This window comes from Etheostoma cragini, chromosome 15 (genome assembly GCF_013103735.1).
Source record: "Etheostoma cragini isolate CJK2018 chromosome 15, CSU_Ecrag_1.0, whole genome shotgun sequence".
NCBI classification, from domain to species: Eukaryota; Metazoa; Chordata; class Actinopteri; order Perciformes; family Percidae; genus Etheostoma; species Etheostoma cragini.
The window spans coordinates 11,148,351-11,171,783 of record NC_048421.1 but is presented as its reverse complement, the minus strand read 5'-3'; the positions used below and the strand labels follow the sequence as shown (position 1 = coordinate 11,171,783).

At 38.3% G+C, this 23,433-nt stretch overlaps 2 protein-coding genes and 1 non-coding gene across 4 annotated transcripts; 2 read left to right on the top strand and 1 right to left on the bottom strand.

Annotated features, from left to right (window-relative positions):
• Positions 1-17,033: 17,033 nt before the first annotated feature.
• Positions 17,034-17,105, top strand: trnae-cuc. The gene has a single exon. It is a non-coding gene; the product is annotated as a tRNA-Glu (tRNA).
• A 682-nt stretch (positions 17,106-17,787) lies between these two features.
• mrpl12 (mitochondrial ribosomal protein L12) lies at positions 17,788-21,007 on the bottom strand. The gene is made up of 5 exons (XM_034895065.1): positions 20,806-21,007; positions 19,058-19,256; positions 18,874-18,945; positions 18,541-18,678; positions 17,788-18,394 (listed from the first exon to the last, which is right to left on the bottom strand). Exons 1-5 carry the CDS (start codon positions 20,862-20,864, stop codon positions 18,278-18,280), a joined length of 585 nt encoding a protein of 194 aa, XP_034750956.1. The 5' UTR covers positions 20,865-21,007; the 3' UTR covers positions 17,788-18,277.
• An 877-nt stretch (positions 21,008-21,884) lies between these two features.
• Positions 21,885-23,380, top strand: zgc:103625 (methyltransferase-like 26 B). Of its 2 annotated transcripts, XM_034894439.1 has the most exons (7): positions 21,885-22,007; positions 22,100-22,302; positions 22,512-22,674; positions 22,839-22,898; positions 22,989-23,056; positions 23,160-23,238; positions 23,324-23,380. In XM_034894439.1, exons 2-7 carry the CDS (start codon positions 22,103-22,105, stop codon positions 23,369-23,371), a joined length of 618 nt encoding a protein of 205 aa, XP_034750330.1. In that variant the 5' UTR covers positions 21,885-22,007; positions 22,100-22,102; the 3' UTR covers positions 23,372-23,380. The 2 variants fall into 2 exon arrangements, with proteins under 2 accessions (XP_034750330.1, XP_034750329.1); XM_034894438.1 differs by lacking the exon at positions 21,885-22,007 and having other exon boundaries at positions 22,059-22,302.
• The last annotated feature ends 53 nt before the right edge of the window (positions 23,381-23,433 follow it).

Sequence of the window (23,433 nt, the reverse complement as noted above, 5' to 3'; positions counted from 1 at the left end):
AGGTTTTTTATTTGAAAAAAATTAACGTTCTGATCTTACATTAAAAGCTAGTAGGACTAGCGCTAGTTAGTCTTAGTGTCTTTATTGTCACTGGCTATTAGCACAATATCATTTCTTGCCATCAAGTGCATATTTAAAACCCCTTTTACAAGATGTATTCAAAGTAAGTCTGCTTTGAAGGACACAGTGTTTTCAACCAACTCACGGAGCTAATTCTTAATTAGCAAGCTACAGCGCATAAAAATCTGTCATTTCAGCTGACAAAATCAATGGTCTAGCAATTATAAACCTGCTTTTGTTTGACCCTGTGTAAAAGCAAGGAAGTAAGGTAAATTTGCCATTAATCCTTAATTAATAAAAGGGTTATGTGCCATGAAACCTAACAGGCATAGCATCAGTAACTAAGGTGCTTAGCATAACTGATGAGCAACATTTAAGAAGAGTAAATGCAGTCTGTGTAAGTTGGAGTTCTCTAAGTTTGACAGAGTGATGCTAATTACTCTTTGAAATGGCTTTAGGGAGTCTTGCTGTTAAATATGCTTAATGATCCCAAATGTAATTTTAACACAATGCATTGTAATTAGAGTTAACAGTTGTAGATACCATCATCAGTGCTCTCAGATATAGATGGTGAACCATTGCAATTCTCATTTTCTGAAAAATCATTATTGCATTTTAATATGCATCATCATTACCATGTATTTTTTTCCTTCAAGGATGAAAACCTCTTGCGTGGTACGGCTGTTTCCTTACATATCCATGGCTTCTCCGTCTGTTTGCGTCACTCATGAGATCTAACTTTTTGTTTTTATCGGTTTATTAAATGCATTAATAAAATGATATCTATCAAGCACACATATGGTATATTATTCCTTTTACAATTAGGAGTGGTACAGTTTAACATATTCTGTCCTAAAATGACTCTTTACGACGCTGGATTGTCAGAGGAACCCTGTGGTGTGTGAGAAGAGTGGCGCACCGATTAAATAAATAACAACTGTTTTACTCCTCTGCAGTTGTGTTTCTCTCAGATTAATCCTCCGCTTTGCAACATAAGTCCTCCCTGTTGTTCTCTCTGTGAATCTTCAGTTTCATTAACAGCAGGGCTCAGAGTACCAGACTCCCGTTCTGCTACTATGCTCTGAGTCATTGTTCTTCTCTCTAAAGCACTCTAACTGCATGTGTGACTGCCCTAAGAAGCTAAATAAATAACTGGAGCAGAGATTTTAAGATTGACCGGGTGGATTCTCCAGTAAAGTCTCATTTAACATAAAATGTCAAAGTACAACTAGTTTTGTTGAGTTCATTGCCATATTTGCAAACAAGACACACAAAAACTAGAAGGGCACTCACTACCTGAATGTTAACGTGGGGTGAATTTTCCCAGTCGAGAACCAGTTTTTCAGATTTTTCCGACACCTCAAAATCTGTAAACAAATCAATGTGAACAAAGGTAAAAATTAATTGTTCCATCCGCCCCCTGATTGGGATCCACTCCAGTATTTTGTGGGTTCTCCCTTGGCCCATGCTACACCATTCTACCAAGTTTCATCAGTGTTACAGACCAGTCTGTAATACTACTGACAGACAATCAAACAAACAAAGAAATGGACAAAATTGGACTAAATTAAAACCACAATTTGTTTTGCTGTGGTAAAAACACAACGCATAAAAAGATTAAAAAAAGAGATTCAACTGTTAAGATAGGGACAGCTAAACAGATTTTTTATCAATCAACATCTTGTAGACAAGAGTTATGGGGGGGGGGGGGTATTTTTCTACATTTTAACTAAATTGGTTCAAATTTAACTGTAAAGCATTTAGTATTTTTGTTTAATGGCGTGTTGTGAGACATAACAAAGGCCACATCTAATCAAATAAAGGAATACAAAATAATTGTGTATTGAAAGAATATCACCTTGTGGCTCATTACATAAATGAAAAACCAGTCTAGTCCAAGTTCCTTTTTCTGCATCTTTTCTTAATCTGCTTGACAGTGTCAGTTCCCAAGAATCCATTTTCCGAAAAAATAGCCATTCCTCAGACTCTCTTGCTCATAAAGCCGACTGAACATGAAACTGGCATTAAAATACTTCACACTGCCATGACAGTTTGACATTTAAGTTTGGAGTTGGCAAGGCACTTGGCAGTATTGTGGTGTTGAGAGTTAGACGGGAGAGGGAAGAAGAAGGCAGAAAGGAGTTATCTTTGGAAGGCAGGCTGTAATAATCCAGTGCTGGCACAGGAAACGGTGTGGTTCACACCTCAATGCAGATTGAGTGGAATTAGGGAAGCAGCAGTCCAAGAATTGTCTAGTGAAAAGGGGAGAGCAGATAATGTCCAGCAGCTGATCAAACATATCCAGTGAGAGGAGAAGAGGACGGGAGTGCATGGTTGGGTCCGACTCTGCCAATCCACTGCTACACATCTGTCCTCTACTGGTCATCTGTGCCCTCCTGACCATACATAACAACTGGGGTTAATTTGATTAACCTGCTCTAAGCAGGTTCTTAGACATCTACCTATAGCTATTGTAGGGTTTTCTTTTTTAAAGTCATTAATATTACTAAACTAATGTGTCTCTATATCATTGCTCAAACTATCATCATCATTATCACCATAATCATGGCTTTGAGCATGTGAAGCATAATCTCACTTTTTAAAAACCTCACTTAAGGATTTTTTTTCACATTTGAATCACAAATTTTACTGACACTCAGTTCGTACATTTAATGCCAACCTGCATTTTAGATTATGAGATACCCTCTGCAATAACTTAATGATTGGACATCATTAAAAATAATCCTTGTCACGTCGTATGTTTGTCATGGTTTTGGTGAAGTCAATCATTTGACCTGACAGTGGTGCTTTATTAAAGGCCGTGGGGTGACAAATCACTGTGCTGATTGATCTTCTGTCGATGAATATCTCAAACAAATATATATATGCCTGACATACGCTTCTATGTCATCGTTGCTGCTCTGTTCATGTGGAGGAATATTTTAGAAAAGAGTCATACTGCCCAAATTTAATTTGCAAATTAGTCAATGAAATTCCTAAATGCATTTTTATTGTGAGCGTTGTTCTTGACGTAATTCATTTATTATGTAAAGGGCAACATTCTGCACTCCTTATCCTATCACCACATCAGACCCTTAAAATCTCCTTACTATTTTATGAGTTAAAAGGATGATTTTCGCTGTTCTGTTTTCCCCTCAGTGCTCCAGTGTTAACAGTGCCGGTTGTGCCATGGCACCGGCATCATCCCTGAAGAAATGATTGCCCTGTCAGCTTAAGGCTCTGTTTGATTATGCACACTTTCACTTTGTTTTCATTCAACACCATGCATCCTAACTGGCTCTGGGTAATGTGAGGGTGAGAAAGGTGCTGCTGAGATGTAATTAATCTTTTTGACTTGTTGTGGTTGACAGAGTGAGGGGCTCTGCCCAGGGCCCATTGAAAACACTGCACGTGAGAGACACTCATATAAACACGACCTGGGCAGCGATGGAAACAGAAAAGTTAGTAGAGAGTGGATTGGGCTTTTCCTGTTCCCCTTTATGCAAGCGGTGTGATTAAAATGTGTTTTTACCAAGGTTTTTAATGAATATGAGGATTTTTATATGGTGCACACTTAAAAACATTTGGGTTAGTCTATACAATGAAAAAATCTAAGTTGATTTACTTGGCAAACTTTTGTAAAGTCTATGAAATGGCATACTGAAGAATACAATTCACATCAGCCTTGGATTCGTTGAAGCGTGTAAAATATTTATTGCAGATGAAATTCAAAAACCTGATATGCATCAAATACATGAATTTACGCTTACAACAAATTATCACACTGTATTGTTGCAGGTGTAACTGGTCCAGAGTCATGCTACTGTAGTAAGGCCGCGCTTAGACATCGTGTTGGAGGAACAAAATGCTAACATCAGCATGATAATATGCTTGAAATAACAATGCTAACATGCTTAAGTTTAGCAGGTTTAATGTTCACATACCCTGTTCACCATCGTGTAAGCATGCTAATATTTGCTAATTAGCACTAAACACAAAGGTATAGGTGACGCTGATGGGTGTGTCATTGGTTTTGCAGGTATTTGATTCATAAACCAAAGCTTTGGACAAATTTAAATGTTAACTTGGTCATGGCACTAGATGAAATGTTAAGGGAAGACTAAACCCAGAAGGTTTCATCCAGAGGGGATCATGAATGTCTGCACAAAATGCCATTGTAGTCAGTTAAGATATTTCAGTCTGGACTTTAGTGGTGGAGTGACAAACAAACCAACAGACCATCATTGCCAAAGAGATGTAATTTCCGATTCAAGTTTTTTACATTCATACCAACATGTGATCAATTAGATTTAAACAATTTTGGAAGAAATTACTTGTATGTTAATTGCCTTCCAAAGCAAAGTACAGCAGCACAGTTTATGGTGTTTGCATGATCCAGCTGCACATTTGCTGATGTGAAAGGAAACATATTTCCGCCGCCCACCTGCCCACACATGTGTGGTACATGCAGTGAAAGGCAAGAATTTCTGCATGCAACTCTGCTGACTCCAACCAAAAAGACTGTAAATGTCTGGTTTTGCCTGCTGGGAATCAATATCCAGTGCTAGAAGCTGAAAAGAGGCTGAGAAGAGTTAACACCCTGCCACCTTTTCACACACAATCCCTCAGTGGACAGATTTGTCATTGCTATGGCAGGATATTGGGGAGCAATATGTTACATTTACAACTTTACACCGTCAACTGACAGTTAAAAGCCACTCTCACACACATACACACACACACACACACACACACACACACAGACACACACAAACACACACACACACACACACACACACACACACACACACACAAACAAAGAGGCTGTTGCTCATGTTTTTGACATTTTCACTCATCACTCTTTAAACATCTTCTGTGAGAGGGAATCTCAGCGGGGATAATTAATCAATTAGATTTAAGAGGCTTGTTGCGCTCTGTTGAGTGGGTTTAATGGGCCCATTCATTAGATGACGAGGTTTTAACCGGAGCTGGTTAGACGCTGCATGTGAACAAAATAATGGTGGAATCGCATCCGGGTTGCAGTGTTTAAATCTCCACCTTGTTAGTCTGCGAGTTGGTTATAATCATGTTCCACTGGCTGTACCTGATGAGCACCGGCAGTGTTGCCATTCAGACCCTGTCGTATCTTTAATGTCCTTTCTCAGAATCATTTACCTGTTCCATTCCCCCCCCAGCGATGGATGAGAGCTGATGTTCAGCTGCAAAGGCAATCATCGCCTCCATTCCAGCCACTCTTGTATCTGAAGGACTGTCCTCAAAAGCCATGGGAAACATGCGCACACAGAGTATGCCACATTCCTTCACCTTTTTTGGCCACATTTGGGTGCAAGAGAACACAAAGTGCACCTCCTCATTTACGTAAACCATCAAAATCAAACATGAGGCTGAATTGTAACCCACACACAACATTTAAAAACACAAAACACGTGTTATGTTTACTTTAAAGATATACACTTAAGTGGTGGCAGATAACATTAGTTTGATAAAAAACAGCATTTGAGTGAACACATCAGAGAGGGAAAAGAGGATAAAAATGACAGTTGTGGCAATGGTAGAGACCAAATAATTGGCTGATGTTGAGGGATGTTTTTGTTTGTAACGTAATTGACATTCTGTCATTGGTTGTTTTTGTGTGTGTTTTTGTACCTTTAAAGGTTGTTGAACATATCGGCAAACTTCTATGGTAGACCATTCATGTTACACATTCATGTAATGTGTAACATGAATCGTCTACCAAAGATTTTTAACATTTCACAATATAACATAAGACATTCACATTCTTATGTTACATTGAAGTACACAAATAAATAAATGATGTAAAATAAACCCAAACTAAATTGTCAAAATATTCAATTGCAAGATAAAAGTCCTGCATTTGAAATCCCAGTTGAGTACAGAAATGATATCAGCACTCGTCCTGAATACAATTAGCCCATGTGACTGACAAATTATTGTAAATAGCATTATAATAATGTTAATACTGTTGCATCAATGTGTAAGTAGCATTTTGCTGTTGCAGTTAGACAAGGTGAATTCAGTTTTGACTACTATCTTTATGATTCCTAACATGGGGGCCGACCAGACCCCTCCAAAGACTCCCAAGATAACTTGAAGTGTCATGAGATAATTAATGTGGCAAAAAAAGAAAAGAACACAAAGTTCTGATATGCAAACATGTTTTTATTTTTGGGTCCTCTTTGGGTCTCAAATGAGTATTCAAATGAAACCATCTGAATAATGTAGAAGTAATGTATAGACATCTGAAATGTGACAAGAAGCCCCTATTAGACGTTATGTTTTTGTAAGGGGTCACAAGCCCAAAAGACTGTGAAACAGTGGTTCATTCTTTAAAAAGGCATTATATTTTATAAGTTTATGCAGTGCATGAAATCTGAATCTAAGAAGCAATAACATAGATGCGGCAAATGTAGTTAAGTAAAATGTACAATGTGTCCCTTTGATATGGAACACACTGGTTTTCATTGCTGCATAAAAACAAGTTAAACTGTGTATTGAATGCAGAATAATACTACACTGACATTAGCCGTCACCTTTTTACTTGGCGTGTTGCAGCCCACTGTGTCACTCTGAATACAGAGTGTTGAGACGTAATTGACAAAGAACATTTTTGGCAGAAAATGTTCAGTCTCCCATCAATGACACACGGCTCTGCTGTTAACCAACATCCGCCTCGCTCAGGATTGCTTCTATATCAGAGGCCAAGGTGTGAGCAAAACAATCTCCCACTAACTCTGTTCTTCCGCTGTTTAATAGCACAGGAAAATCAGGTTTGTAATGACAAAGAAACTTAAAGACATCACTGGTAGGTGTCCTGATATAAGATGCGTTATGATTTGACACTATAAATAAAATTGAATTGAAATGAACAAGCGGCATTGAAAGAAGCCATGATGTCTTAGCCATAATGTCAGGTGTTGTTTTCATCATCTGAAATATGCTTTTATTAGTGAATCTACTGTTTATTCTAACTCAAGTCAATTTGGCCAAAGGGACAAAAAGTGCAAGGAAGGGAAATGAAAGCAATTGTTTTATAATGTGACCACAAAATAATATTTGACTCTTCACATGGGTTATTGAATAAAGAACTGTCCCCAAGCACATTCAGGACAAAACATAAAAGTGAGTTATAGGCAGGCAGAAGGCTTTAATTTAGAAATCTTTTTGTACTAAATGTCAGAGCAGTTTATAACAAACAAGGCTTATGTGAAGGGGAACTGTGCTGTGTTTATTTCTGTTTAACTCCAGAGTCTTCTTAGAGAGCCAGGGACATTTAACAATAAAAATAAAAGACATTTAATTAAATGCATTTAGTATTATTTCTGTCTGAAATTGTATTTACGTCATTTGTGTTTTTAGTCTGTGGTTCCATTTTCCATTCAACCCCAATGTTGCAGCAACTTAGAAGGAAGACAGAAATGATCTCATCCATCTGAGAGTCCTTAAAATGTTGGATTGGTTTTGACTAATATTATAGAGTGATGAATAAGAGAGCGCTCTATCATTTCATTAAGTAGATTCAAATTAGATAGAAAAATGCATGCTGTCATCTGGCATCAAAAACATTTGAGGTTTTGAGGTATTTGGTGATTGGATAGCGGGCACTTTGTATCCACTTAATATTAATAAACTTAGGAAAACCATAAATCATCTGAATGTCCTAAACGTGCAGTTTGAAGTTGTAAATTTGCATTAGGGTGTGATTATTATAGATCCCAGACAACTTCCTGCCCCACGAAGCAGCCCGAGTGGTAAGGGTTAGGCATTGACCCTGCTTTAGGTCAGTATCAAGATCAAGTCAATTTGGCCAAAGGGACAAAACCCACAAGGAAAGTAAATGAAAGCAACAGTTTTATAATGTGGCCACAAAATAATATTTGACTCTTCACACATTTTGCAGAAGTTGACCAACAAGAGCCTAGAGGGAGAGCCAGCATTTAAAAAAAAAAAACAAGGTCCGGAGTATAACAGAATACTCCTGCCTTGCAAAGTTAAAAGGCGCTAAAGATCATTGGTGTGGACGAGGACCATGCCCTAAAGGATTGTGACAACACTAAGCTGAGCCATTGTTGATGAGTTGCTGAAACAGCTGTTCTTTTCAAGATGCCTACTCTTAACTTTCCAAGAGAAAGCACTGCTAGGACACACAATCAGATTTAGGGACATAGGTAAATGCTCTGACATTTGCTTAGGTGGAAAAAAAACAGTGCTGCTGGAGGAGAAAAGCGCTCTGACCACACGTCACCACAGGAGGAGAGGGCCGCCAGAGCACACGATGGTGAGAGTTGATGCCTCCACTCTCTCCAAAGTAACCAGCCGCTGGAATCAAGTTGGCAACCTCAACACTTTATTATCCAAATGGCTCCCAATACAACACTGGCGGCTTTTTAACCGAGGCTAATTAAATAGTCAAGCTTCAGTTGTGAGTGGTGGAAGAAGTACTGTGATATTTGACATAAGTAAAAGTAGCAATACCACAGTGTAAAAATACGTTGTTACAAGTGAAAGTACTGCTTTTTAAATTCTCACTTAAGTAAAATTACAAAAGTATTAGCATCATCAAATACTAGTACCAAAAAGTGCAGAAACTGAAAGTCATCATTGTGCAGAATGTCATATTTAAGTATAATACAGTATGAATATAGTCACATTTCAGAATAAGATATTATTTATATTACATGATTAGATTATGAGTATTAATGTGTTAATGTGTAAACTGCTAAATGTAGTGGAGTAGGAATTAAAAAGTAGAATACCATTGAAAAAAATGTATAATATACTGTAGGTACCTCAATATTGCACTTAAGTACATCCATCAGGGAAAATCATTGGTCAAGTGCACAATATTTCTTTATGGTATAATATTATTTAAGCAGCTCTCTCCGTGTTATTACTATGGCAATAAAAGCTGGATGCCAGTGTGAGACATCTGCAAGTAATTCATGTGCAAGACTGCAAAGTTGTTGGGACATTAATCGGTTCATTGTATTCATGTTTAACAGTTTAATTGTGTGATGCAGCAGCAGCTGTTTTATTCTAGAGAGTAAATCAAACCAAAATTTGAATTTAATGGAGCAGTACAACAGTGCAGTTAGTGTGTTTTTATTTTTTATGTGGTTATCATGCATGCTGTATTTTCAGGACAGCTGAAGTAATAGTGTAATTTGTTATAACTTTAATGTGAATCTTGCAACAGCCTCCCCTGAGGAGAAACAAAGTGCATATAAAAAACATGAGATGAACTTCCTCATTCAGAGGAGCTGCGGATTTGTGTGAACTTTGCTGTTTATCACAAATTTCCGCATAATCTCAAGTAAAGTTTCGAGCAAAAAAATGGACTACATCGTTAGAATTAAGTGTAGGTTTGTTTTTTAATTCCCCACTTTTCACTCTCTGTTGTTTTAGTCATGCTTCTATTAGAGGAAAGCCAAAGGTAAAAGGGATCGGTGTCACTGACTCAGGGTCTAAGCTTTATCGGGTTGACAAGCAATGTGATTAGCTTGGTCCACTAATAGCTTCTGTATGTCTGCTGATGTTATTAAGCATTGTGAAAAATGCCAAATCACTTTTGTTTTGTAACTTCACTTTCTAGTGCACAAAATGGATAGAAATGAAAGCAAAGACCAAATGCTGGATAAATAACAAAACAAGTGGCCATTACTGCAGCTGTTAATTTGGATGTAGGAGCCTGACCTTTCTAAGGAGACTGGCTGACAGAACCACGGTGGGATAATATCCTTTCTTAGCATTAGCCTTCGGGAAACAAAAACAACAAAATCTACAAAAAACGTCTCTGCTGATCCACACTAATGGCCTGAGTGTAGCTCTCCTGTTTGAAACTAGTTTTAACTGAGAACACAACCTGCTTGCTTCTGCTTGTTTTTTCCATCTTTGATCTTCATCATCATCAATAGCAAGGAGCAGCAGCGGCTGGTTTTGCTTTCTCCTCCCGCAGGTTACTGAGTCTGCACTATAATTTTGCTTGTCAGACTGAAAGAGCTTGTTAGCTTTGCTTCAAAATTTGTGAAACTGTGATTCATAGAGAAAACACACAACTGTAAACATAATTTAAAAAAAGTGTTAGTGGTTTGGATTAATTCCAAATCACTAATTCAAATGTATGAATACCAGCAACATAGCACAAGATTAACAATGATCTTATGTAACAGCTTTTTGACGTCCTCCCCTTTAGGATTGAGCTCATGTTTGGCTGGATGCAAAGAGCTGGAGGTCGGAGCAGAGAGTGGAGGAACTTAGGCTCAAATTCACAGACAGACCTCGAGAGAAAAGCCTGGCTCCCACTCTGCAACCCACAAACCTTTCCATTACATGAAACCATCCTCAATTCTCTTCACTCTAACTGTTCCAAAACAAGGAAATCAGCACTGTAACCACCCAGTGAGAAACAGGCAACAAAATACCTTTAGCCAGCCGTTGTCAAGTTAAAACCTGGTTATTTTCCTGTTTAATTATAATTTATGGCTCCTCAATTGCACACATGTGGTCTTATGAAGCACTTTTAAAACACTTTGGATAAGTAGCAATGTTTTGGTAAAGGTGGTCCTGACCAAGTAGAGATACTGCAGACATAGATAATAATAAAAAAACACAAAGACCTTGTCCAGCCACAAAAACATTGGGTTGACAACAAGGAAGTTCATAAAGGGAAACTGGCCCAGTCCTGGCCTCTGGGAGTTCCAATAAGAGGGGGCTGCCTGTCAAATCTGTCGTGCTTGCATCACATTTTGCAGTTTACACTGATAGGGTGAAAGATTTATCACTCAAAATCTTTAGTAATATTTGGAAACATTTCAGTCAGAGGTAGACAAAAGCAGGCTTCCTGTCATTGATTTTGTCAGCTGAAATGACAACTGTCACAAGAATTTTATCAGCTAATGAGTAGCTTCATGAGTTGGTTGAAAATGCTGTATCCGTGCCCACTTTTGGACATTTCCTGTAAAATCAAGAACTCTGTAAGGGGCTCTTAAGTACAAACTTGACGGCTACATACATGCATTGTCCTTGTATTGCAGTTTGGTGCTAGTTGGACCTACTGTTATAAATATGATAAAGAAAATCAAAGATAATATGTATTTCTCCCATAACACTGTTTAGCTGCTTAACTTGCATACCTGGACAAGCAAGACAGCGCCTGGCTGCTTTATTGTTTGTACTTCCAATCATTTAGTTTCACTTTTAGCAGTACAAGTGAAAGGCTTTTAGGATGAAGCAAAACCAATTTGTTTGGTGAATGTTATCTAGGAGAATGCCTTTGGATTGTAGTTATGGTTGCTAAGCTATAGTTGTTCAGGTGAGGTAGGAATGTTCAGTTGACTTTCATCACTCTTCACCTCCTTGAGGTCTGTAAAACTGGTCCAAACAGGAAGCAATGTTCACAAGTCTTTACACCAACCTGCCTAAAGAGTAGCAGCTGTACTTAGCCAGATTGTGTTAACAGTGATGTGTTTGCTCCTTGCAAAAGACTGCTTTAATAAATTACATCAAATTAAGGCAACACATGAATCACTGAGATGTTTGTTGTCCCATTGGCCCTTATCACACACTAGAATGTGGAATTGTAGTGCAATTAAATTGATCTTTATGTCATTCAATTGTTAACAAAGGCATGCTGATTGTGTGGGATGTGGATTAATTAAACCAGAGCTGACGTGAAAAACATAAAATCACGTAAAGCTTTTACACAATTGTGAATTTTATGACAAATGCTGTGACCCAGAACATGTTATGGATTCTAATTACTCTCAGTATAATAGTTAACAAACATTTGTTGATGGATGGGGAATGTTGAGGACAGTCATAGTTCTAGTGAACATTGTTTTATCATCATGTGTTTTCCTTAAAGGGCTGCAGAAAAGTTTGAAGTGTATGACTTTCTCAGCAAACCCCCATTATTTAATAAAAAAAGACATATTGGCATGAACATTGACCTGGAGGTTGCAAAAGAATTATTTGAGGCTGACAATTTATATAGCCTGTTGGTCAAAATACAAGAATCCCGATACCGGATAAGCGGTCGAAGATGGATGGATGGACTCAGAATTAGTTATTTATATAAATTGGCTGTGATAGTAAAATACCTTTACCTGATTCTGAATCAAAACATGGAAAATATTTTTTTCAATACTACCACCTGATTCAGAATCAGACCTATTTTTTAGATTTTTTTTCCTCTTGTAATACTGTCACGTACTGGATTAGAGCCAAATGTGAAAATTTTATTTTAAGTCTGCCTTCCAGTCTAAAGTGAGAATACTGAGAAAACAGTCGGAATTTTGACTTTAATCCCAGAATTCTTACTTTTTTGTCTTAATTCTGACTTTAATGTCAGAATTCTGTCTTCAAGCTCAGAACTCAATATGTTTTTTTGCATGTAGCCCTAATCCTCTTCTGTAGGTACGACACACGAGTCATAAGAGGTTTTGTGTTGACGTTCCATTAGGAGGCAAATATCTCATCAGTGTTTACGATTAAAATAGTGGAACAGAAATCTTGTTAATGCTGCCGTCTCAACCCCATGAAATTGAATGCCTGTCCTTTGCATGTTTTCATCAAACACTTGTCAACACTGTGTTTAGTCTTGTATGTGCTATGTTTGATAAAACTCACAGGGACTGAAATTGTTCAGATTATTCACAAAAGAGTGGATTGTATGTAATTTAAAAAAAAGCTACAAAGCATGTTTGTCCATAAAGCTAGAAATTCTTTTCCCTTGTGTTGAGATATTAACCCGCAACATCTGGTATAACATTTATTGCAGTTTGGAATCTTGAATTCTGTTCCAGTATATTCCATTTGAGGTCTCTGTCTCCTCTTTATCCAAGATGGAGAGAAAAATAAGGGAAAGAAGGTATGTTCCTAATGCCTCTGTGTGTGTGCATCATTTATGTCAGTAACTGTATCCCAAATGGATGTTTTCCAGCATAATGTTCAGTCTGTATTCTATCAGTGATAGAGTGCCTGATAAAGAGGAAACATGAACCTGTGTCTGCGGCTTCACCACAAAGTAAAGCAGGATATACGCTGAAAAAGAACGACGTATACGGGGAATTATGTGTCATTACCAACCCATGTCATCATCACTCTGCTCTCGCAGTGAGCTCCATGACAACCGCAGATGACAACTGTCTCGCCATTAGATGACTTTTTGCGCAGCTTTAACGGGGTTATGTAAGCTGTTCATTAACTATAAGCAAAAAGGAAAAGCGCTGATTTGGATACATTCTTCACATTAATCTCTTGTTAACATATGTCATTTAACAGGTGTGGACTGTACTAAAAAACTGTACTTTTTGTACTTTTTCATGACTTTTACATCGTAGAAAAAAAGTACAGCTCCCATGAGTTTGACCCTGAAGACAATTCATCACTCAAACAATGAGATATACAGCAAATAGACAGGAAGTAAACCGTGGGGCACTGAAACACATTTAAGTGTCTTTTAAAGTTGAACACTATGGATTGCTGCCTCACAGTAAAAGCCAATACATTGAAAACAACACCTGGAACAATGTAAAATAAGAAGTCCCAAACCCACATACTGATACCGAACCATCTATTTTCTCAGAATTTAACATTCAAAAAAAATTTAATTTTCATGTGAACATTGTTTCACAAAAAGCTGCTGATTGGCATTGTGAAAGCTCATTTATTTTGAAAGTAAAGTGTTTCTAAGTGGGAGCTTTTGTTCAGTCTAGTAAATGGCATGAGGAACCAGCTAGTTTAAGTAAGTATTCAGAGACAGAACTTGACAAGCAGCTGGACGTGTAGTGCTGACAGAAACTCAGTAAAGAAACAAAACGTGAACAGGGCAGTGGCCCACAAGCATATAAGAATATTATTGATTAAACCAGGCTTGTGGTCTCTGTTGTAAACTGCATTATTTTTCCCTAAATCCAATGTTCAGAAACATCCTCGGGAAAACAAACACTCATAACTGGCTTTCCACCACAAATTTAAAAATACTTTCCACAATGTAAAATAAGTAAATCTTCTTTTGGTAATGGTCACCAAAAACTGTCTATTACAAACACGCATACACACAGTATATAAACATAGGCACACAATTGTTCAGTGTAACACTGTCCCCCAGAGGGCAAAGATAGTCTAGTATTACAAAGGGTAATTGCCTGAATCTTACCCTCCTTCCAAACACGAAACAATCTGTCTAGCACATGCAAATAACTGCTAGAGGAATGAGAAATCTCACAAGGGGGGTGGTTTGGAAGACACTTTCCATTACGTGAAACAAATCTAGTCCCATTTTCAATTTTTACTTATTTTCTCCAGAACTTTTCTGGCAGCTTGACATCATTCTACATCCTGTATAGGTGACAGGTTGAAATGTTTCAAAGCATAGGATGAGTACCCTTCCGAGTCATTATCTTTCTATTGAATACAGTGAAAATTGGCCAATTAAACTTAAACGGTGAGCACAAATTGTTGCTCTTAATGAAGTCAAATCTAAATTTAACACCAACCCACTCCTGAATTTCACATTAGATCATTACTTGGTGTTTGCTCTGCATGAAAACTTTAAAGAGATGGAATAACTTTTTGTAGTAGGATCACAGTGTTGCTGAGTATGTATTGCTTACTGTTGATTATTATTTTTTTATTTTTCATTAGATCTGAGCTATTGTGCACCCCAGCTTCAGTACTAACAGCACAGTGCAGGTTTGGATTTCTACCTGGGGAATGACACTTGAAAACACTTGAGAGTCCATTATACTAATGTGAAGTACAAACTTAATGTATCATGTACTGATGTGCCAAATACTGTCAACATGCCTCAAAAGACACCCATCAAGACTTTCTGGTAGAAAGACATGAAACCTTTGTTCTTCCTGTTCATCTTGTCCCTGTCTATCCAGGATTGTGCAGTGTGAACATGCAAAGTGAGTGCATAATTTAATATGTGTATTTTTCAACCTGCCGGGAGACAGACGCGCTGATGCCACTGTAGAGCGTTAGATCACCTTCTCTCCTCACAACGTTGACAACCATCCCGGTCATCCTCACCTTGACCTCCTGCTGTATCTGTAAATGCACAACTAGTGTAGTCTGCTCCTATGTTAAGCAGGTGTCAATGTGCAAATAAAATTGGTTCAAATATGAGTCTAAAATTATAGCTGACAACATTGCGGTTATATTCAGTTGTATTCATTTTATGTTTCTTCCATCATGTGATGTACTTCAAATCATCCAAATGAGCCTATTCATTTTCATTATCAAGGTAGTGACTCGCCAACTTCTTAAAAGTTTAGGAAATCAGGAAAATAGAATCATTGCAAGCTAATCTGGACATCAGTCTCAACAGGAAAAGAGAGCATAATAAAAGAAAAAATAATTGTATTAACATTTTCCACAATTTGCAATCTAAAGTCACCCCAGACAGATTGAAGAGGCCTAATTGGACAGTTCTCCTAATTTTGTGCAACAGTGGTAATTAAATTAGAAACTAATTATCTTCTACCTTAATTAAATCCAGTGGGTGGGTGTGTTAAAGAGGCAGTCACGCTGGAGGAGACTCCACCAAAATACCACAGAGAAAGGCGATTCTGCATGTTGTTGGTAAAACAAAGTCCAGGAAGGCAAATTGTTGGCTTCTCAAAGGTCTCTTCATCCTTTTCCCTGCTGGATGCTGCTGGTGATGGTTGGATGCTGCTCATGTTAAATGCATAGTAAACAAACTCAGAGACATCATCCTTTATGTTAACCTGCATTTTTGTTTCTCAGAAAGAGTTGTGGATTAACATACAGTATGGCTGAAGGCTTTCCGGTGGAGAGCCATAAATATCTTTCTGTGCTAAGAAAGGGGTGACTAATATAACAATAGTAAGTCATCTTGACTGCTGCTGTGGTTTTGTCAATGTGGAATGCCAGCATCCCAGGATCCAACTAATAAAGACTGAAAATCATAATGTTCAAACTATTTGTTTATTAGAAAAGACCCTGCCTTCCCATTGTACCTCAGGGTCAAACAAAGGGTCATCATAAAAAATCATACTGCATGTCTTTACTCTCGTTTAGTTAAGAAGATTCAACAACACGTTGTACAACTTTTCTGGAAGTTTCTACGTCCCACGTGTCTGTTTTGGTTCTTAAGCATGAGTTGATTTTAAATAAGTAGTGCAGCAGTGGTATGAATGGGTAGCCTGGCACCGCACTGTGTGCTGACTAAGCGGCTGACAGAGAGGGAGGACAAGACAAGTGCTAACGCTCGCTGCTGTAGGAACTGACACATGCAGACACGTGATGACACCCAATAATATTTAGTTTTCTGAATCAGGTTTCTGTTCTGTGCCTTTCTGCCATTAGTCTGTTAAATGTGTTCTTTATGTAAGAATCAATCACAATGATTTTTTTTCCCCCTTTTTATGGTCACATTGTACTTTTCCACTGGAGCCCATCTGGTCTCATTATTTTGCAATCTGAAAGCTATCTAATTTAATTAATTATTTTGCTTCAGTGATCCATTCTTTCTGAGTTGGTGTATTTGAAGCAATCCAGTTTTTTATATTACCCCTTTCATACATATGAAAGATAAGATTTGTAGCCACAGTCTCTGGACATGTCATTTTCTGTGATTTGAACCAGGGCTGAATTCCACAGAGTTTTATCGTGTTACATCTGTACACATCAATGGTCAGTCTCTGTTCATGATGTTACAATGGGCCTTTTTTATCGTGACGTGTTTCAGTTGGAAAAGCGCAAATGTAAAAAATGATTGAGTGATGATTTTATATGAGCATAGCCATTTACACTCTTCTAAATCTTTCCACTTACATTTTTGGTGATTTAGATTTTGCCTCTTACCTTTCAATTTGAACTCTTGCATGTAGTGTAATGTTCATTTGATTCAACAGCAGTCGTATGTTTGATATTATTCAGGCAGTATAGGAAAGAACTCACGCTCCCTGGTGGTCTAGTGGTTAGGATTCGGCGCTCTCACCGCCGCGGCCCGGGTTCGATTCCCGGTCAGGGAACGACACTTTTGAGCTTAGTCCGAGTGTCGATGTCACTGTGAACGGCTTAGCTGTAAAAGGGCACGTTTACCTCTTGGGCAACTACCAAGAGGCAGCCCCTGCCTTGTGACATCTATCCATACTTTCAAATACATAACTCTGTATGTGGATCCAGTTTTATTATGTTTGTATTCTGGGCCTATATGTGTTTAAAATAACAACTGAAAAAGCAAAGTTAAAACACATTTTGAAATTGTTTGACCTTTTCCAGAACAGCAATTATTTTCTGTTAATGTCAAAAATAAATCAACATAATTATATTAATAAGTTTTACACAGGAACAAAACGTGGTTCAAAATCTCATCCTTCCTGGGCTAAAGTGATTAAAAGAGATGTTATGACCTCTAGTGGTCATAAACAGTGATGTAAGATGAAATCCATCGTAGGTAAAATATTCAGTTCTTCAATATACAGATTTGAAGTCTCAGTCCCAACACACATAGCTTACAATGTCATTCTTGTCATTTAAGCTAGAGTACAGAACCTTTACAACTTTTGCGTTTAAATGAACATCCATTACACTCAGTCCCTTGTCAGACTTGTGGGTCTATGGCAACATTCTCGGGCTAGTGCACCAGAAGGATGCCGATACAGCTTATTTGTAGCAGTAGTTGTTTATTAACATTAAGAGAAGGGACAAATATGGATTTTTCAACTTTAATTATTCATTAATAACAATTCTGTAAGTATGAGGACTCAGCTCTGCCATGCCCTGAACTTTATACAGTATCTGGTGTTCTTCAACATGGGGAATGGTAACCATGTCCCCACAGCATAATCTTTACTTCTTTGAAAAGAAAACCTATACAAACAGAATGACCAACTGACTTACTTGGCACCCAAGCCAGTGTTTTTGTAGCTTGTTTGCTACACAAGTATCAGACGGACATATGAACAGACTAAAGGACAGAATAAAAGCAGGGCGGCCATTTGTGCAGGCTGTGTGCCTGGAAAGTTCAGTTTGAGTTGAACCGCCCCACCTGACACTGTTAAGGGACTGTATTAATGTCGAAAGGCATTTCTTTGTTTCCAGAGATCGACCTCTTTGTCATGTAAAAAAAAGAAAGAAAAAAAAAAAAAGAGGATGAAGTACATGAGTAGCAAAACGTTGGAGAACTGGTGGTCACGTAGATCTACTCCAACACAACGGTGCCTCCTGCTGCCTCAAGGGATGCTTTCAGTTTCTCTGCCTCTTCTTTGGATACATTGGCCCGGATTTCCTGGGGCAGAGACTCCACTAGTTTTTTAGACTGGTTTAGGAAGGACAGATAAAAAAGGAGATTTAGTGAGAGGTTACCCAATGTGTGAAAACAGAAACTGCAATACTGAATCGTTCTGCAACACTGGTATAAAAAACGATCTAGGGCTGGGTACCGAATTCAATGAGGAGACTTACCTGCACCAGATTCAAGCCTGGGATGCAGTTCTTCACTTCCTTTATAAGTTTTACTTTTTCAGCTGCCTTTAATTCTGTCAATTTTACGGTGAAGTGAGTCTGCTCTTTCTTGACTGGTAACTCCTCCTCTTCTGCAGCCTAGTTTCACACAACATTTGAAAATAATAGGAAATCGGTGAAACTTGCAGTTATACAATATGTAGATCCTGTGTCAGAGAAGTGTTGATTCAAATGTAATGTATTTTTTTAAGTTGTAGTTTGATGGTGTTGTAGCAGATTAAGTTGTATTGTAAAGTAATCAAGTTAATTGGTCTCCTCTTTCTCTGTACTTACAGCTGCAGGTACAGCTGAGCCAGCCATTGCCCCCATTGGCATCATTCCAACATCCTGAATGTTCAGAGTTTTCTGCAACCAACAAACACCAAATTATCACTCAACATGATCCCACATATGCATCACAACAGTCTCTATCTGACAAGGCACATTGTGGATTAGATTCAGCAACTTTTCCACCCACCTTGAGGAGTTCATTGAGGTCTGACACCTCTAATAAAGTGAGGCTGGATATATCATTGACAAGCTGTTGGATTTTGGGAGAATACTGTTTGGGTGCTCCGTCAAGTGCAGGGGTGGCGATGGCATCTGAGTGGGTGGCTGGGCTGGTCTTTATGAGTCTGAGAGCACACAGGGCTGGAGCTTGACGCTGAAGCTGTTGCCTGAAAAACGCAAATGGATTAAATGTGGTCCTCAGAGCTCACGATACAAGGCACAGTGTAAACAGAAATATCCAATTTCCAGTGAGCGCATTGGCAGTTCACATATAGCATCGGAAGCCATCTGAAATGTGTCTTTACATTTACATTATTTTGCCTATGCAGAAACTGTGACTACTATTTAGTAAAAACATGCTCAGCCTTACAATCATATAAAAGAATTCAGGATCTCACATATGGGTACAGACTTCCCACCCTTGTGTGGCATAAGAACACCAAATGATTATGCAGAGTTCCTCATGCCAGACATGCATGATTTGGCCAAAGTTATTGTATCATAACATATTTAGGGGCGGTGTCCACACCTGTCCAAATGTGATCAGCTCAAACATTATGCATTTTGCACTCATTGCATACCAGTTAAAATGGCACTTCTTCATAAGACTGATTTTAGTTATATTTGGAAACTGAAGAAGTAAAATAATGCAGTACAAGAAACATATCGACTCATATCTTACTTGACAGATAATTTATGATTAACTATTCTGATAACTGATTCATAATTTGACTCCTTTTAAACCAAAAACACCAAACATTCCTCCAGCATTTCGATTGTGAGGATTCGCTGTTTTTCTGGCTTATACAAGCGCCTACTTGATATGAGGGTTAGACTGGTGGTCAGTCAAACTGACAAGCAGTTTGAAGAGTTCACTTTTTGGTTTAGGAAATTGAGATTTTGAGTTGGGAGTGAGTTTAAATTCTCAAAAAAGCAAAGATTGGAATCAAGTCTGCCAAAATGAATACAAATAATTGTAGTTTACATATCCTGCTAACGTTAACCATCTTGAGATCGCTCTGATATTTCTTATGATACTTAATGGGGGGTGTTATGCATACACCAAGACGATGGTAACCAATGCTGTTGCATAGACAGCAGCGACTACAGTCAATTCTGGGGGCTGCAGTTGAACCCAGGTTGGTTTGCTGACATAACGTTACAACCTGTAGTTCATGTTAAGGACTTGTGCCGTTGTACACTAGCGTGAAGTCAGTTACGAGAAGAAGCTTGTGGTTATTTGAGCAGCAAAAATAATAATTTCCAGTTACACAAGTGTGACCTTGGCTATCAAAAACATAGCTAGCTCCTTTATGGAGGAAAAATGTCAAACAGCTGCTACGTTTAGATTTTATAACCAAACCAAAGACTAGAATAAAGAGTTGCATAAGACTAAATGCAGGATATTGGGCCATGGTTAAGTAGTTTTAAAGCAAGTAGGGTTCAGTTACTGCTGGCTAAAGCTAATGTTAGCTAACATATACAGCCATTAGACATTAAACCACTTTCTGACTGGGGACTATATACCTTCTGTATTCATACGCGCTACAGAGACAAAAGTATGTTCTACAACCCAAATAACTGTCACAGTCACCGGCTGTCTGCCCTTGGAGATGCAGGCAGTCAGACCCTGATGTAACGATACCGTTACCGTTATTGCTGCCCGGTGTTAACGTTAAGTGTCGGGCTGTTAACCCCTCGGCTGAATTTACGTACCGGGTTGTGGTCGCTGCAGCCCACAGCGCGGACCGGAGGCAACGTCTGGTGCAGTACATGTTAACCTTAAATTCTCCCGGTGTCCCTCAAAAATAAAACAAGTCTGTCACAGCCGGGTCTCCTTTCAGTCCCTCTGCCTCAAAAGCACATGGCGTCCTCTCTGCTCCTGACCTACCCACAATGCATTGCATGAACTGTTAGAAGCCTAAGGGAGCCCATAAGGGACACAATAAAAAGAATAAATAATGTGAATAACATATTCAATTCAATTCAATTCAATTCAATTCAATTCAATTCAATTCAATTCAATTCAATTTTATTTATAGTATCAATTCATAACAAGAGTTATCTCGAGACACTTTACAGATAGAGGAGGTCTAGACCACACTCCAGAATTTACAAGGACCCAACAGTTCTAGTAGTCTCCTCCAGAGCAAGCAACAGTGCGACAGTGGCGAGGAAAAACTTCCTTTTAGGCAGAAACCTCGGTCAGACCCAGGCTCTTATATTAAAACCTATGATTTATTAATATTATATTATTAATCTTTAAAGTTATTAATAACGTACACATATGTTGTAATGATTGTAATTGTTCCCTGTATCTGTCTTTTATTGTATGTAAAGCAACCGTGAGTGTTCAGAAAGGCGCTGTTAAATAAAATGTATTATTATTATTATTATTATTATTATTATTATTAATGCACACAGTACTGAAATAAAGTTGTAAAAGATTCCCTCATGTATATTTTTATACCCAATAATACATAAACACAGTTAATGATTAACACTGTTATTTTACAGTTCCTCACCATGAACACAAAATGGCAGTAAGGTAAACACACTCAGGTATAACAGATTGTATCTGCACATTGTATTTTATTATTAATATACTACAACATGCAATATAATACCTCCAATTTTGATTTATGATGATAAGTATTGCTAGTCAGACACAAAATTATGGTATGAACTGATCTCTGTCCCTGTTTATATGCTGTGTGTGTGTGTGTGTGTGTGTGTGTGTGTGTGTGTGTGTGTGTGTGTGCGTCCTACCTACCTGTACTGTACCAGTGCTGAACACTGGGGAGGAGAACCGAGGGAATCCTCTTAACTAGGTAATCTCTGCACCCATCTGCTGTTATGGTCATCCACCCCATGCAGACTCCAGCAATATTAGTCTCGTATAACCAGCACAAGTTAAGGTAAGATGAATCCTCTAGGAAAGAAAAAATCATTGCATAGGGTGGCAATAAAATACGATATGTTAACATATCTTTCTGCTTTTCTCCTCCAGACCATGCTGCTGTCTCCTCAGGCAGAGAGGAACTGGGAGGATCTGTGTTTAGTGCTTGAAGATGTGCTGGAAGACCAGTCCCACAGGCAGCTGTTTGCCTTAGAGGTGGGCTCTGGAACTGGGCAACATGCCATACGCTTTGCCCAAAAGATGCCCTTTGTTACCTGGCAGCCATCAGACATCAAAGAAGAGTCTCGGGACAGGTGCGTTGCTTTCATACATCACACACAACAATCTACTAATGATCCAAGAGAATGGCAATACAGTAGTCATACTGTGTGTGACAGTAAGCTCAAATGGACAACAGGTTGTACATTTTTCAGTCATGTGGATATGAGTCAGCAGAAATTCATTTAGGAGAATTGGGTTCTTAATATTAAATGCACAATTAAGTCTGCATACTCACTTACAGTATTAAGGCATACATTGCTGCAACCCATGCAAAGAATGTGCTGCAGCCAGTCCACCTGGACGCCGGCGAACCGTGGGAGAAATGGGCCGGCCTTTCTAGCAGATCCTGTGATATTATTGTTGCCATTAACTTACTACAATACAGCTCCTTCAAAACCGCACAGGTAGGCTTGGTTATAAAAAAACAACAACTCAAAGATAGAGTTAAATTGTGAGAGAAATTCATGGTACGAAAAATTATGTGTGAATAGCCATTAAACACAGAGCTCAAAATGATCAAAATGGGCGAAGACATATTTCATAAACATTTTTTTTATAATTTTCCAAGGGTGTTTTCAATGGAGCAGGTCAGATCCTCAGGCAAAATGGCCTTTTAATAACATATGCGGTATGTACAGTTTTTACTCTGCACTCAGTATAGCGTGATGCCATCATGTGTTACGTGCAAAAACTGACATCTTTCCAAATCTTGTTCCAGGCGTATGCTGTTAATGGCACTATTACACCAAGTTGTAATGAACATCTGGATGCAGAGCTTCAACAAATGTGAGTGGCCGTTTATTTTCTCGAATAAAACATGGTAATAGTAAGTGTCTGGTGAAGCTCTGCGAGTAGGATGTAAATGTACTTATTAAATGCTTAAACACAGGGATCCAGAGTGGGGTCTTCCTGACATCAATGTGTTAAGACAGCTGGCCTATGGGAACGAGATGCGTATGGAGAGGATTGTGAGTCACTTACTATAACTTAGATCAACTACTTGGTATTTAACTACAATTTAGCATTTACATTTGTATTGTTTTTAATTTCCAGATTGAGATGAAAGAATACTACAAATGCCTCATCTTCAGAAAACTTTAAAGATACATAGTACCTATGCACAATTTAAAGCAGATTTCATCATATCACCCAATGTAATGCTA

What these genes read in the sequence shown, in the direction of transcription:
- mrpl12 (XM_034895065.1), bottom strand. Translation starts at nt 20,864, where the DNA reads ATGTACTGCACCAGACGTTGCCTCCGGTCCGCGCTGTGGGCTGCAGCG. An exon ending in ACCTCAATGAACTCCTCAAG is followed by an intron (nt 18,946 to 19,057) that starts GTGGGTGGAAAA and finishes TGTTGGTTGCAG; the next exon opens with AAAACTCTGAACATTCAGGA. An exon ending in GCTCAGCTGTACCTGCAGCT is followed by an intron (nt 18,679 to 18,873) that starts GTAAGTACAGAG and finishes GTGTGAAACTAG; the next exon opens with GCTGCAGAAGAGGAGGAGTT.
- zgc:103625 (XM_034894438.1), top strand. Translation starts at nt 22,067, where the DNA reads ATGTTAACATATCTTTCTGCTTTTCTCCTCCAGACCATGCTGCTGTCT. An exon ending in GCCTTTTAATAACATATGCG is followed by an intron (nt 22,899 to 22,988) that starts GTATGTACAGTT and finishes ATCTTGTTCCAG; the next exon opens with GCGTATGCTGTTAATGGCAC. An exon ending in AGATGCGTATGGAGAGGATT is followed by an intron (nt 23,239 to 23,323) that starts GTGAGTCACTTA and finishes TTTAATTTCCAG; the next exon opens with ATTGAGATGAAAGAATACTA.